General features: G+C 38.0%; 1 protein-coding gene across 2 annotated transcripts in view; it reads left to right on the top strand.

Moving 5' to 3' along the window:
- Window positions 1-15,619, top strand: part of ITGA2 (integrin subunit alpha 2) — a 112,896-nt gene that overhangs the window by 76,276 nt on the left and 21,001 nt on the right. For both annotated transcript variants that reach the window (XM_003925870.4, XM_074385986.1), the window contains 10 exons: window positions 976-1,114; window positions 1,969-2,114; window positions 4,039-4,182; window positions 6,245-6,448; window positions 7,162-7,298; window positions 8,135-8,274; window positions 11,063-11,214; window positions 12,841-12,951; window positions 14,505-14,587; window positions 15,009-15,150. In XM_003925870.4, the coding sequence (XP_003925919.3) occupies window positions 976-1,114; window positions 1,969-2,114; window positions 4,039-4,182; window positions 6,245-6,448; window positions 7,162-7,298; window positions 8,135-8,274; window positions 11,063-11,214; window positions 12,841-12,951; window positions 14,505-14,587; window positions 15,009-15,150 (1,398 nt within the window). The remainder of the gene's footprint in view (window positions 1-975; window positions 1,115-1,968; window positions 2,115-4,038; window positions 4,183-6,244; window positions 6,449-7,161; window positions 7,299-8,134; window positions 8,275-11,062; window positions 11,215-12,840; window positions 12,952-14,504; window positions 14,588-15,008; window positions 15,151-15,619) is intronic.

The following is a 15,619-nucleotide window of genomic DNA, read 5'->3' as shown; positions in this document are numbered from 1 at the left end:
TCTATGCCCAGAGAATTTTGCATACAATCCCATGAGGTTTTTGTACATGCCCTGAAGTCCTTTCATGCACCTAAACCCAGAGTCCCTCATTTTATTACAATCATTCCCATAACTTTATGGTCTCTTATCCTCAAAGTGGAACACATCATTTCCTTATTTGCTGTTTTTCGTGGCTTGTATTTTTTAGTCTAACATCATATCTTTGGTATGTTCTAAGAAGAACAAAAAATAAAAAACAGTGTATCCCACCCAGACGAAATCTGGCTTCTGTGATAATTTATAGCTTTGACTTTTCAGATTGGGTTTTGAGTCAATCCAGAGTAGCCTTCATCCTTTGCCCTCCCCGCAGGGCTGACAGATGGTTATTTTCCTTCCAGTAGATTGAATGTCACAGCTATAGGTGCCTTTTGTAGCTTGCTATTATCAAATAGATGGGATATGGGAATATACAGGAACATTTGAGAAGTGGCCAGGAAGAAAGAGGAAGAAAGTTGAAAACAGAACAGGTCAGAAGAGGGCATCCTGAGGCCTGTCTGGGATGGCAGCAGCATCCCTGTCTCCTGCGTCAGTACTTCCTGTTTCTCAGGCATGTCTCTTACCTGGCTGTGAGCCTTCCTTATGAATATGCGGGGCTGGAGGTTCGCTTCTGACTTTTTTCTAAAGGTCATAAGGGTTCAGCATTTGAACGGGAAATTTGAAGATGACTCTGTACCTGTCCTGTACTACAGCTTATTACAAACTTTTGTCTGTATAACATGTCATATGAAGTAAAGTCTAAAATAGCACAGCCTATGGGAAGGCTTGTAGTCTAGCACAAATATATTAAGACAATTCTGAGATACAGCAATATATGTTCATATATATTTCATCATTTTTAATAAATCTAAACAATTTATTTCAATGTTTTGGCGACCCTGCATTCTTATGCTTTAAAGGTGATTTGTTTTAATGATCCTCATTTTTCAATTATTTTAGGATATTCTGATGCTGGGTGCAGTGGGAGCTTTTGGCTGGAGTGGGACCATTGTCCAGAAGACATCTCATGACCATTTGATCTTTCCTAAACAAGCCTTTGACCAAATTCTTCAGGACAGAAATCACAGTTCATATCTAGGTAAGGCATAGCAATAATTGGCTCAGCAAACAGAAGTTCTCTGGCTTTAAACCAGCCTTGAACTGTCATCTAATTATCGCATTTATTACACATATCTATGTCGTCTCTTCGCTAGTCGGGCCTTAAGGCATAACTGCTTATTGGAATACTATATTATACCCACTGATTTCTTCTGGCTGGTCAAGTGGTCATAATTCCTGGAACATGATTATGTTCCTCCAAAATGGAAATAGTTCCCAAAAGCCAATGCAGTAGATGATAGTCTTATATTATTGTAGAGCTCTTAGTCTTCTTATTCTTATAATAAACAGCCACTGATTTTGCAGACTTACTGTGGGACAGTTCCTAAGCTGGCTAGTCCATCTATGTAAACATTTACATCTTTCCAGCAAGTCTTTTGGGGATGTTTTGCCTTTCAGAGATAGCAAGCTTAATAACGTGCCGAATGTTCTACAACCTAGTAAGCGGCAAATCCAGAATTCAAACTTCAGACTGTTTCGAAGGCCTGTGTTCTTTCTACTGTGCAACACCACCTTTTAAATACATTTATTCATTCACTCAAGAAATATTTGCTGAACGCCAGGTTTATAGGTGGCCGATGAGGGCAACCGGGAATCTAGAGGCGGCTTTATAGGTAGAAGTTCCACCGACACGGGGAAGTGCTGCAGGTCAAAGGACAGGAGCAATTCATCTCAGAAAAAGGAAGACTTGTCCTCAGTGATGTATTCAGGAGCACTAGGAACTTTGCATCGTATCTAACAACAGAGGATATCTGGTCACCTCTGCTCACTTCTTTTAACCTTATCTTGCTGAGATATTCAATGGTACTCAGTCTGTAACTCTTTCCCTTTTAGGTTACTCTGTGGCTGCAATTTCTGCTGGAGAAAACACCCACTTTGTTGCTGGTGCTCCTCGGGCAAATTATACTGGCCAGATAGTGCTGTACAGTGTGAACGAGAATGGCAATGTCACAGTTATTCAGGCTCACCGGGGTGACCAGGTAAATCTCTTTGTTTAGCAGGGGAAACTAATTTCATGGGTAAATGAGCAGGTGGGGAGTGGAGTGAGTAGAAATGGAAACCAACGTGGCCTGAGTGGCTAATCTGTGACTGGCTCTGTAATCTGAGTTTACTTAGTGTATTCCTTAGAGCAGGCATCCCCAAACTATGGCCTGCGGGCCGCATGCGGCCCCCGGAGGCCATTTATCCGGCCCCCCGCCGCACTTCAGGAAGGAGCACCTCTTTCATTGGTGGTCAGTGACAGGAGCACAGTATGTGGCGGCCCTCCAACGGTCTGAGGGACAGTGAACTGGCCCCCTGTGTAAAAAGTCTGGGGACGCCTGCCTTAGATCTTCACAACAATACCAAGAAGACCACCCTCCCTTTTGACAACTTACTGGGAATTTAGCTAGCTTTCTAAGGTCACGCAGCATCAATGGATTGAGCTGTCATTAAAACTCAGTCTTTTCTGGACTCAGAGGCTGTGCTGTTTGGTCACATCCCCTTCATATCTTTGACTCCCTGGATTAATAATGCATGGACATTATTTAGTTATGGTGGCAGGCCCCTAAACACTGCTTTGTAGGTAAGCCCGCACTAGGAACAAGGATTGGGAGAGGAAATAATGAGAAGAAGGGAGTAGTATAACATTGTAAGGACTGAGCGTCTACATCTGGACCTGTCTTGTTTTTGAAGATTCTAAAAGTAAAACAATTATCTTCTCTGCCGCTTCCTATGGATGGGTGACAGTTTGGTAGTCAGACCCTATGCTGAATCCCAGTTATGGCTCACTACAGCAAAGGTCTGTTGCCAGAACAAAGGCCAGCTGATTGATTCCTGTTTCCTTACTAAACAGTTTTGACCCAGGGGCTTGGCACACATTTACAATGGGCATCACTGATCCCTGACAACCAGCAAAAAGTGGTTTCCTTCTTAGAGTTGGAGAAACTTACAAAGGTTTCTCTTCTCTGAGATTAAGTGTGATCCTGCTGTTGCTATGGATTTTCTAGGAGTAAGAAGACCTGAGTTCTTGACTTCCTTGACCACAAATTAGCTATGGTCATACTTTTCTCTCTTTTTTAAATATTTTAAAGAAGTTCTTTTTTAATTTAGAAAATAACAGTGACAGTGTTGTGGAAGGAATCATTTCTCAGTAATTTCTAAATCCTTAAGAAGTGTTCACATAGGCATTCATTGAACATTGAATGGGATGAATGTTCAGAGTCCCAGCATGTCTTATTTTAATTTAGCTCCACTAAATTAAAGTCCTCCTGTCCTAGTCTATCCAGCAACTACTTACCTGTTTCACATTATGACATGTACACTTACATCATCACATGTGATGTCCCCCTTCCCTCTGCCTAGAAATCTTGATATCCCTCTTACTTTGCAATTCAAATGATATTTTAGCTTTCTAAGCCTTCCTGACTCTCCTGCCTTCTGATCACTCAGCATTTGGGACTTGCCTCTATTACAATTTATTTTACCATAGAAGCTTAATGATTTGTTCTCCCGGCCTCTATTCCTCCTGCCTTTCTCTGTGACAGACCTCACATACCTACGAAAGGTTCGTCTTATGCCTTTGACCTTCTGGTGTCAGAAACACCTGGAATGCTAATTTAAATTGCTGTTTTCTGGATCACATCCTAGACGTTACATCAGAATCTCTAGAAATGAGTCTCAGGGATTTGTATTTCAAAGGCATTTTCTTGGAGATTCTTGTGCACAACTAGGATTTAAGAACCAAGCGTCAGACGCTGTTAGAACCTGAGGGAAGGGATTATGCTGTCTGTCTTAAAGTTCTAGCACTTTGCAAATAGTAAACACTCAATTTTTGTGTTTTGAATATACAAGTAAATGTTCAGTGTAATATTAGAAGTATATGAATCCTAGAAATTCTAAGGTTAACGTGCTTTATTACTCCAGATTGGCTCCTATTTTGGTAGTGTGCTGTGTTCAGTTGATGTGGATAAAGACACCATTACAGATGTGCTCTTGGTGGGTGCACCAATGTACATGAACGACCTAAAGAAAGAGGAAGGAAGAGTCTACCTGTTTACAATCATAAAGGTAAAATAAGCATTCAATTGACAGTTTCATTTGCTTTAGTGCTGATAATTTAATCTGTATTTAGAAAGAAAAATTTATTATTAATAAATGATAATTTGCACAGATAGTATGGTTTACATTGCATTATTTTTGATGATGTCCCCATTAAGTTATGATTTTAAAAATCACATTAACTGGACAAACTAGAGTTTAATATATAGTGTACAGCCGTTTTCCATGAGCGGTCTTTGAATATATTGTCTATTATACAAATAAAGCCATTATAAGTACACATCATTTATTGAAATATGTGCATGTGCACACATGCACACACACACACACACACACACACACACAGACAAATATTTGTGTATTTCTCTAGTATCACACGTAATTTTTTGCTGCAAAGACAACAATATCAGGGCAATGCTTTCTTGTTATCAACTGACAGTGAAAAATACCAGTCACATCAGGCACTTTGTAAATGCCATATGATTCCAGATGCTTCCTACATTAGTTTGTCAGGAAATGTCATTGCTTAGTGTAACATTTAAGTATGTGTCCAACTCTTGAAGTATCGAGTTCTTCCACAAAAAACAGCATACGTTAACATGGAAAAGCTTAATTTTCCCAATTTGCAAGCTGAACTCCCTAAATCCACATAATATAAGTATGGTGAACTCCATGAAACATAAAAGAAGGAAAATTAGAGGCACAGATTAACACAGAAAATTATATGACAACAGAAGGGAAAGGATGGAAAAAGAGAAGCTGATGATGTTAATGACGTATTATGTTTAAGTGTTGTGATATTTTGTCCCAGCTGATTTATTGACATTAATGTAAAAATTAACTTTGTAACAGAAGTAATTAAAACAATTCTAAAGCAATTATACCTATAAAATGTGTAATTGCATATACAAAGCCTGGACCTTTTACTTGTTTGAAAAACTGACAAACCCCCCATTCTGTAAATATTTCTTACTTGTCAGATATACTGAATTATCATTAATTGTTGAAGATGAAAAGATCTTTTAATGCCACGCCAAACTCAGTAAGAATTTTTATGAGATTATAATAGAGGAGGAAGAATCAACACTGACCCAGTTTCATGGTTGAGAACATTGCTTTCTTGTGAAGTCATGAAATATTTCCATACTTGATTATAAAATCTAAGAAAAACACTGTGTTTTACAAGGAAATGTCTTCTCCTTTGCACAGAATTATTTAGTGTTTATTTATAATGCAATATTAACAATCTCATTTTCTACTTCCCGTACCACTATAATTATGTGGCAATTTGGTAATTTTTACAGAAACCCTAAATTAAGACATTGTGTTTTATTTTCTTCTGTGTCTACTTTAATTTCATTCAAACTATTAGTAGTTTTCACCAGAAACATTTTAATCATTTAATTGATTTAAACGTTTAAATAATTTAAACGTTTAAATCAAAATGTTAGAAATAAGTGAAGATTGTATTATTGAGAGGAAAATTAGACAAAAAATGGATGTTGTTCAGCTACAGTAAAGAGAATTACCTCCTTTCACTGTGGTTTATGAGCAGATATTTATGACCTTACTGAAATTCTTATTTATAATTCTGATCATAAATAGAGAATTTTGAATTTCAGGTTTAAAATTTTATCCATGTTTAACATTAAAAAATTAGTTTGGTCATCAATTGCTCTGAATCTTATTTTCTTTCTTATTTTATCATATTTTAATAGATGAGGTCTCACTCTGTCACCCAGGCTGGAGGGCAGTGGTGTGATCATAGGTCACTGAAGCCTCAGATTCCTGTGCTCAAGCGATCCACCCACCTCAGCCTCCTGAGAGCTAGGACCACAAATGTGTGCCACCACACCTGGCTAACTTTCTACAGAAATGTCTTGCATAGATGGGGTCTCACTATGTTGCCCAAGCAGATCTCCAGTATCAGGCTTCAATTAGTCCTTCTGCCTCAGCCTCTGGAGTCTTTGGGAGATTACAGGCATGTGCCACCACACCCAGCTGCTCTGAATTTTATTTATACAAGTTGTAAAGGTGTGCTTTATTCATCCTTTTTTTCCCCCTTTGCAAGGGCATTTTGAGTCAGCACCAATTTCTTGAAGGCCCCGAGGGCATTGAAAATACTCGATTTGGTTCAGCAATTGCAGCTCTTTCAGACATCAACCTGGATGGCTTTAACGATGTGATTGTTGGTTCACCACTAGAAAATCAGAATTCTGGAGCTGTATACATTTACAATGGTCATCAGGGCACTATCCGCACAAAGTATTCCCAGGTAACCCATGAGCTACACGGTGATGTATATATCTGTGGGTCTTATCATATTAGAGATAGAAAGTATTATGTAAATCATGCAGTCTGTCCCTCTTATTTTGTGACTTTATTCTTTCACTCATCAAATATTAAGTGAGCCTCAACTATGTGCCAAGCACTGTTCTAGACTCTGGACATGCTGTAAGAACAGGGCAGACACAATTCTGATCTTTGTGTGCCTTACATTATGTCGAAGGAGACAAATGAAAAAAAAGCGACATAGATAAGATAAAGTGTTCCAGATAGTAATGCATGATTGTTTTTAAAAGCAAACAAAACTAAAATAGTAAATACAATTACAGAAATAGAGGAGCATCCGGTGGTTGAAGGGGTGACCAATGAGGCCTCACTGCGTAGCCAGTTTTGGAGTAAGACCTGAAGGAACAGAACCTGTACCTGAACTTGCATCAGTTTGCTCCTGTCCACTGCTCCTTTCATTGGTTTATGATTTTTTATTAAAGATTTATGCTGTCTCCTTGATGAAAACGTGGCTGTAAGAATGATACAGAGATCATATGACAAGACATGATTGAAAAACTAATCCTTAGAATTTGTAGAGAATAAACACAATCTGGAAAATGACTACACAGAAAATACAGTAATAAAATGCAGAGGCTGCCCTTTTCTGGTTTGGCTGTCGTGTACTATAATTTTGTGACAAACTTGCTCTTTTAGAAAATCTTGGGATCTGATGGAGCCTTTCGGAGCCACCTCCAGTACTTTGGGAGGTCCTTGGATGGCTATGGAGATTTAAATGGGGATTCCATCACCGATGTGTCCATTGGTGCCTTTGGACAAGTGGTTCAACTCTGGTGAGTCAGGAAGAGTCAGAAACGAACTAAAAATTACCTGCGAAGAAAGCAGAACAGATGTCTGTACTGGTATTATAGAAATGCCACATGCATTCTATGAGACTATAGGGAAATGATGTATCATCGTTTGTGTAAAGGAATAAATGTATTTTTCCAAGTGGGAAAAATAGATATATTTTCTTATCATTAGAAATACATTTTTCAATTGATAAAATGGAGACAATATTTGTTCTGCCAATTTCATAGGGGTGTCATAAGGAGCAAGTGAGGTCATGTGTTAGATACCGAGAGGGCCGTAGGGTCAGAAATTAGCACTATACCTGAGATGGACTCCTTAACCTTTTTCTGACTTTAGGCTATTTGCCATCATTACGGCCATATGCCACACTTCAAAGGACCACTGTCAGCCACTGGACAGGAGAAAAACAGCCACAGCCACACTCTTCAGTCCTGCCTCCCTCACCTTCCCACCTTCTCTCTCCCTTCCCTTTGTGAGAAGAGTGAACATTACTGCTTCCATTTGGCAAAACACAACAGTGACCATTTTACCTGTCACTTGCCAAGAGGTTGCAGACTCCCATCCTGTTCTCATGTGTGTGTTTATTTAATAAAAAAATTAAACATGGATTGTATTGGTGATGCAGTCACAAATTAAAAAAAAAAATCATCCTGTCTTTTATCTTAGAGCTTCCAAATATAAACTACTGCTAAAGTGCTTTGATAGAGAATGGAGAGAAAAGTTCAGTGACGCTGGTACTGGGTCCTTTATGTTAAAGGATATAATATGTGTGTTCAGTAATAACGTTCATCCATCTGTTTCTGTTTATGTCTTTTAGGTCACAGAGTATTGCTGATGTAGCTATAGAAGCTTCATTCACACCGGAAAAAATCATTTTGTTCAACAAGAATGCTCAGATAATTCTCAAACTATGCTTCAGTGCGAAGTTCAGACCTACTAAGCAAAACAGTCAAGTGGGTGCGTAGATCTGAAATCATCTGTATAGAAATTGGCTTACAGAGTTTTAGACCTGAATATATTTTGGTTTATAGGCCAAGAGAAATAAGGGGCTTTAGTTAACAGAGGCTTAAGCTTCCATACTTTGGAGATGCCTGAGAATGGTTCATTAATCATGGAAGGTTTGTTTAGCTCTTCCTTCCACATCTCTAGAAGGTTCTGCTGCAGTTAATTGTAAACTCTATGACATAACCAAGGGCCCCTCATGCTTCCATCCTTTGAGTTTCTCTTACCTCCAGTTCTCTTATGTAAAACCTTGAGCACGCACAGATTAGGCTAAACTGCCACTTAAATGAGCATGCCATGTTTGCTATGCCATGATCTATATAGGACAGGTTCAGTAAAAGTATCAAGTACTTTTCAGATCAATGTACTTAGATGACCAGTCAAGTTCTTGAGGAATTAGTAAGCATGAAATAATGAAAGAAAAAAATGGAAAGCAATATATATCTTTTGCTAATATATATAAGCGAAAGTGAGATGAGGAAATCATTGCGGCCAAGTGTCAACAGGAATTGTTGTCTTTTTTCTTGGGCTGGCCAAATTGTCTTTCAAGGCCTGGCAAAGGTCCTGCCTCCTCTTGGAAGCTTTTTCTAAGCACACTGTCTCACTTTCACCTCTCCTGCCCCAATTATCTCATCGTGCTCAATACAAAGCTTGCAATTTAACGCTTGATTCAAGGCCACCTTCTTTCATTAATTGCTGCTTCATGGGTCCTAATTCCCCTTCCATCAGAATTTGGCTTTAAACTTCAGAACCCGAAGTTCCTACAGGAATCAACTAAGTGACAAATAAATTAACTTAAAGCTGAAAATATAGAAGCAGGTTATTTGCCATAATTCATACCAAAACACAAATTAGGTGAGGACACAAAGCAAAATTAGATTCACATCTTCACACACTTCGCATGTTGTCCTACTTTTCATATCCATTTGGAAGTTTTCCATGCAGGTGTTCAAACATTGACCCAGTTTTGAGTAGCACATCTCACTTGACCTGCCTTGTAGCACATCTAACTTAGCACACGTGATAGTTAAGTCAAAAACCGTTGCTGTATAAACATTGTGGCCAGTCTGCCCAATAGATTAACTAGGGAAATATATTAGTTGGCAGAAACTGCTGGCTGGTCAGCTCTTCTGGCCCTGAAGCACAGATCTGTCTCATGTATCTTCGCTTTTTGAATATACTTCAACCCTTATGGCAATGCACACTCAAAAATTCTACTTTCAGAGAATTTCCTTCCCATCCACTGGCTGCCGAGGGTTTCTGGCCATTCTTACTATTGGGCATCTTTCCCTGTAAAGCTTTTTCCCTGATGCCTTCAGGTCCACACAGACAAGCCAAATGAAATGATTGTGAGCTCATTTATCACTTCGTTGCTTGGCAATAATAGTATGTAAGACATGAATCCCATCTTCACTACTGTGGAAAGTGAATGTATAAAGCATACGGTTTCTATCATTTATTGCATCAGGTGAACACTCCAGTTTAAGATTAATAACATAGCCTATGAAGCTGTGTATCATTTTTACAAAGCTACTTGAAAAATAAAAGGAAAAGCATTACAATGTGGATTTTGTCCTAACTGCACTCACCTTCCTGCCATTGTTTTTCCTTTACATCATCTTCACTGCTTATTTCTAGTTTATTTAATTCTTTAATATTTTATTTATCTTTGTTGGCATTGTTAAGTCACTGGAGAAAGGAAAATTGTACAACATATATAATAAATTTTTTCAAGGTAACATGTAGAATTCACGTTTTGTGAAAGATATACAACCTCTAAAATATTGAAAATAATAAAATAAGATAGAGTAACCCCAAAGAAGGCAGTTGATGCTGTGAATGGCACCAGGGGTTCTCTCTCAATTTTGGACATACAGCCAGTGGACTTTAGTTGAAGACAATAATTCTGATAGTTTGGACCTTGGCTACTGACATCAGTTATTATCCCATATATTTTTTTTTCATGGGTTGGTATTAGGAAACAGCGTTTCAGAGAGGGTAAGTAAGTTGCCCCAAGTCACAGAGCTCATAAACTCCGGAAGTAGGATTCAAACCAAGTCTGCCTGAGTCAGACCTTTTGGCTCAGCATTGCATGTGAGCATCTAGAATATGCCAGGCACCGTTCTTGTTCCCTTAGAGTAGCTCAGGTCATCTTCCCAATAAGAATTCATCCTTACAACTGCATGGAAGCAGAAAGAACCTGAGCTCTTATTTCCAAAATACCCGACTTTTTCTTCTGACTAGCTGTGTGAACTTAGGTGAATTATTTTACATTGCTTATCCTAGTTTATTATTTGAAAAATAAGAAAATAAAATTCACTTCCAGATTCATTGTAAAACTTGTATGGCATATATGAGAATGTATCTGATCGCAGGCACTCAGCCACTGTTCCTTTCCATTCTGTGTCTCCGTGTCATGAGTAATGAAGCCCGTGCTTGCGGGAGTGAGCAATTTGCCCGAGTTCATCACACTAGGTTTCCTGGCGGCAAGTCCAGTTTTCTTTCCACTGCTCCCCGCCACATTTCTCTGAATCACATTTCTTTGTATGCACAGTCACCTACATCACATCAGAGCTGGAATGACAAATGCTACATGGTGCTATGGTTCACAAGCCACCAATATGAAGACTAGTTCCACATTTTCTTGATATGAGATACTTTGTCCAAGAAGACACAATGAAGCAGAGATGCTTTTTCCTATAAGCTTATTTGGAATAACATTTCTTTATAATTTTTTTCATAGCCATTGTGTATAACATCACACTTGATGCAGATGGATTTTCATCCAGAGTAACCTCCAGGGGATTATTTAAAGAAAACAATGAAAGGTGCCTGCAGAAGAGTGTGGTAGTAAATCAAGCACAGAGTTGCTCTGAGCACATCATTTATATACAGGTGAGGCCTCAGGACCATCTCTTTTCACTTTATTTCTTTTTAAAGGCAAATGAGTGGTAAAAGACTAAAATGGAAGCATATGAGTTAGAAAATGCTTGCCCTTCTAATGAATGCCTTTCTTATCATTCCATCAATAAGAAGCGTAATTCCTTTATGCTAATACTTATGGTCACAATCTATTATTACATAAGTCAGCATCATCAAATCTCATTTGGAATTGCAATGAAAGGGCTAAAAATATGATTCTTAAGGAAATCATAGATACAGTGCTTTCTTAAATGTTTAACAAAACTTTCCATTGGCAATAAATTTTATTTTGATATTTTCCTATCAGGGAAAAAATTCCATTCATTTTTTAGCTACTGAAAAATAATTCCAATTGTGGTTTCTATTATTAGATTTAAGTTAACATAGATGAAGTATAGTAGATTATGAGATAATTATTTGTTCTAATTGTATATTATAATGACTGTATTTAACATGGATTTTGAAGATTTCCCAAGAAAAATGCTTTTCAAGAGAAAACTTCCACCAGAAATTTATTTTATAAATGATGTGAATATTTCCACCTTGGAAACCAGATAATGACATTTGAAAGGGTAATTTACTCAGGAAACCTCTTTTTTGAAAGGCTATTTAAGTACTTTCTTAGAATACAGTTCTCAGAATTTAAGGTGCAAACAAACTGCTAGAGAAACTTTTGTGAAATGTATGTTGGGTCCCTACCATCATAAATCTAGGTTTGAAGGCCAAGGAATATGCGGGTCTGAGGAGGGCCCCAGATAGCCAATGTAAACAGATGCTACAGAGAGATCTTACTTCAAGAAATGCTAAGTGTAAACACTAGAAAAACGTAAAGTTGATGGTTAGATGAATTAAAATCAGTTGAATTGTTTAGTTCATTTTTCAATTTGAAGGTTTCTTGTTTGTGAGGGCCTTGAGTTTTTTTGTTGTTAAGGTGACAATTTTACAGATTCTTTAAATGAAAAAAAATCTTGTTTTCCTTCTCTCCTATCCTGTGCTAAGTGGTGTATCAGATTATACATGTAATCCCTAGTGAGGGCATGAAGACAGCCAAGCTGTTTTTCTTTAAAAAGAAAAGAAAACAACCCTTTGGACTATTTGATATCAATACCAGTTAAAGTCCGTTCTACTTGCTAAGCCCACAGCCAGCCAAGGAAACATCTCCTTATAGTCTAGAGCTGTCATGGTAGACAGGCCCCCAAAAGGGTTCAAGAGGTAGGAGTAAGCCCTGCCTGTGAATGGACTAAAGAATGCCAAGATACCCTTTCTGAACAAAAGGCAAATTCAATTTTAGGGTTTCCTTTGTATAGACATAGTGCTCTCTCGGCAAGAACTGATGAGCTTAACTAAGAATTTCTGCTTCAAATTCTTACAAAACCCAAGTCTCCTTCGATTTCTTAGTAGAAGAGAGGCTAAAAGCTTAATCAAGATGCAAGAGAGGAAAGGAGAAACTTGATCATTCAAAACAAAGACATATTGTACCTGATTGAGAATTGACTGTGTTCCTAATTATAAACATATTTGTAATCATTTTCTTGTTTTAATGCTGCTATGCCCTAATAAACTGACTCTCTGTCTCTCCTTGTATGTGTGTATGTTTAGGAGCCCTCTGATGTTGTCAACTCTTTGGATTTGCGTGTGAACATCAGCCTGGAAAACCCTGGCACTAGCCCTGCCCTCGAAGCTTATTCTGAGACTGCCAAGGTGTTCAGTGTAAGTGCAGCTTACCCCTCGTGGATTTAGACTGGCCCACAAAGTTTCACAGTCACTGCAATAGTGTCTGAAGGATACTTAGGATGCAGCCTGTAAATTCAACATAGTATTGGAAGTTCTGGATAGGGCCATCAGGCAAGAGAAAGAAATAAAAGGTATTTGAATAGGAAGAAAGGATGTCAAGTTGTCCCTGTTTGGAGATGACGTGATTGTATATTTAGAAAACCCCATCGTCTCAGCCCAAAATCTCCTTAAGATGATAAGCAACTTCAGCAAAGTCTCAGGATACAAAATCAGTGTGCAAAAATAGCAAACATTCCTATACACCAGTAAGAGACAAACAGCCAGATTATTAGTAAACTCCCATTCAAAATTTCTTCAAAGAAAATAAAATACATAGGAATACAACTAACAAGGGATGTGAAGGACCTCTTCAAGGAGACCTACAAACCACTGCTCAAGGAAATAAGAGAGGACATAAACAGATGGAAAAACATTCCATGCTTATGGTCACGAAGAATCAATATTGTGAAAATGGCTCTACTGCCCAAAGTAATTTATAGATTCAGTGCTATCCCCATCAAGCTACCTATGACCCTCTTCACAGAACTGGAAAAACACACCTTAAGCTTCATATGGAAGCAAAAGAGAGCCCACATAGCCAAGACAATCCTAAGCAAAAAAACAAAGCTGGAGGCATCATGCTACCTGATTTCAAACTATATTACAAAGCTACTGTAATCAAAGCAGCATGATACTGGTACCAAAACAGAGATATAGACAGATGGAACAGAACAGAGGCCTCAGAAAGAACACCACACAACTACAACCATCTGATCTTTGATGAACCTGACAAAAACAAACAATGGGGAAAGGATTCCCTATTTAATAAGTGGTGTTGGGAAAACTGGCTAGTCATAGGCAAAAAGCTGAAACTAGATCCCTTCCTTACACCTTGTACAAAAATTAACTCTAGCTGGATTAAAGATTTAAACATGAGGCCTAACACCATAAAAACGTTAGAAGAAAACCTAGGTAATACCATTTAGGATATAGGCATGGGCAAGGACTTCATGACTAAATTCTTAATTTTCTAAATGAAATACAATTACATATATATAAAGTTCACTAACATTTAAGTTCCATGACAGCAGGGATTTTTGTCTTTCTTGTTCACTGCTGTATTTCCAGTCCCTAAGGCAGGACTGGCCCATTGTATGTGTTCAACAAATACTTGTTGAATAAATAAATAAAAATAAAAGTAAATGGCTTGTGCTCACCACTCAAAAAATGAAATATTACTGATACATTTGAAACACTGTGTATGGCTGTCCCCACCACAGACACTTTGATCTAGCTCCCCTATGCAAATGATTATCCTAAATTTTGTGTTTATTAATGCTTTATTATTTTGCTCAACATTTATGTATTCCTAAAACATTATTTGGTTTTGCACTTTATGTAAATAGAATAATACCATATGTATTCTTTCATAATTTGCTTTTTCAACCCAAGAGCAAACATATGGATCTTTTTTTTTTCCTTTTTTGTAGATTCCTTTTCATAAAGACTGTGGTGAGGATGGACTCTGCATTTCTGATCTAGTACTAGACGTCCAACAAGTACCAGCTGCTCAGTAAGGTTTACTTTAAAGCTTGTTGTAAAATGTAGAAATAAAAGACACAGTAGATTACTTTATTCAAATGAATGTTTATGGAGCTTTTCTACAAAAGAAACATTCACAACTAATAAAGACCTTTAAAAACTAGATTTCAATTTCTACCATCCACACTGGAGTAAAACAATAAGAAATAGTAAATTATCTGTATTTAAATGGTTCCATTTCCTCGAATGCAGTAGCAACAAAGAACAAAATCCAATTGCATTTACTTATTGTCAGTATCATTTTAATGCAAAGATAGTTTATTATGCAGCAATTTTCTCAGTATTCTAAATAAGTCTGAAGAGTTTCTGATTTTAATGAGTGAAATTTTGAAATACTGGCCTTTTTATTTAACAGTAATGGCTTTTCCCCCTCTCCTTTTTACTTTTAACAGAGAACAACCCTTTATTGTCAGCAACCAAAACAAAAGGTTAACCTTTTCAGTGACGCTGAAAAACAAAAGGGAAAGTGCATACAACACTGGAATTGTTGTTGATTTTTCAGAAAACTTGTTTTTTGCTTCATTCTCCCTGCCGGTATGTGATGAGACCCTCCATTTCCCTCCATCACGTTTCCTCCGTGTCAATCACAGTCCTCTCTATGTCCTCTGAGTTGTTTAAAGAAGCACCTTAACCCTCAGCATGATCAGTCTGAACTTTGTGGCTTCTGCTAGTTAAACCGCATGAGAACATAGTCTGGCTCTATATCTAGATTCTGCTTGACAGCTTGGGTCAGTTTTTCCTTTACCCTGAGACTTGGCAACAGTAGCCAGACACTCACATAACTCTTCTTGAACCATCAGTGTGATGAGGCTGCTGCGTTCTGCACAGATGCGGTGCACTTGCTCTGAGACATTTGCGTCCCAAAGCTTAGCCTGAGCTTTGCAACTACACTTCTTGCTGCTGCCAAGATGCTGCACGCCAGCAAAGCCGGTTAATCACATTGACTTGATTGCTATACCAGAAACACGCTTGACCATGAGTGCTCCCTGGTCCCTCCCCTACC

The sequence above is a fragment of the Saimiri boliviensis genome, chromosome 1, assembly GCF_048565385.1.
Source record: "Saimiri boliviensis isolate mSaiBol1 chromosome 1, mSaiBol1.pri, whole genome shotgun sequence".
Taxonomy (NCBI): domain Eukaryota; kingdom Metazoa; phylum Chordata; class Mammalia; order Primates; family Cebidae; genus Saimiri; species Saimiri boliviensis.
The sequence above is the reverse complement of the archived record's forward strand: the minus strand, read 5'-3'. Positions and strand labels throughout refer to the sequence as shown.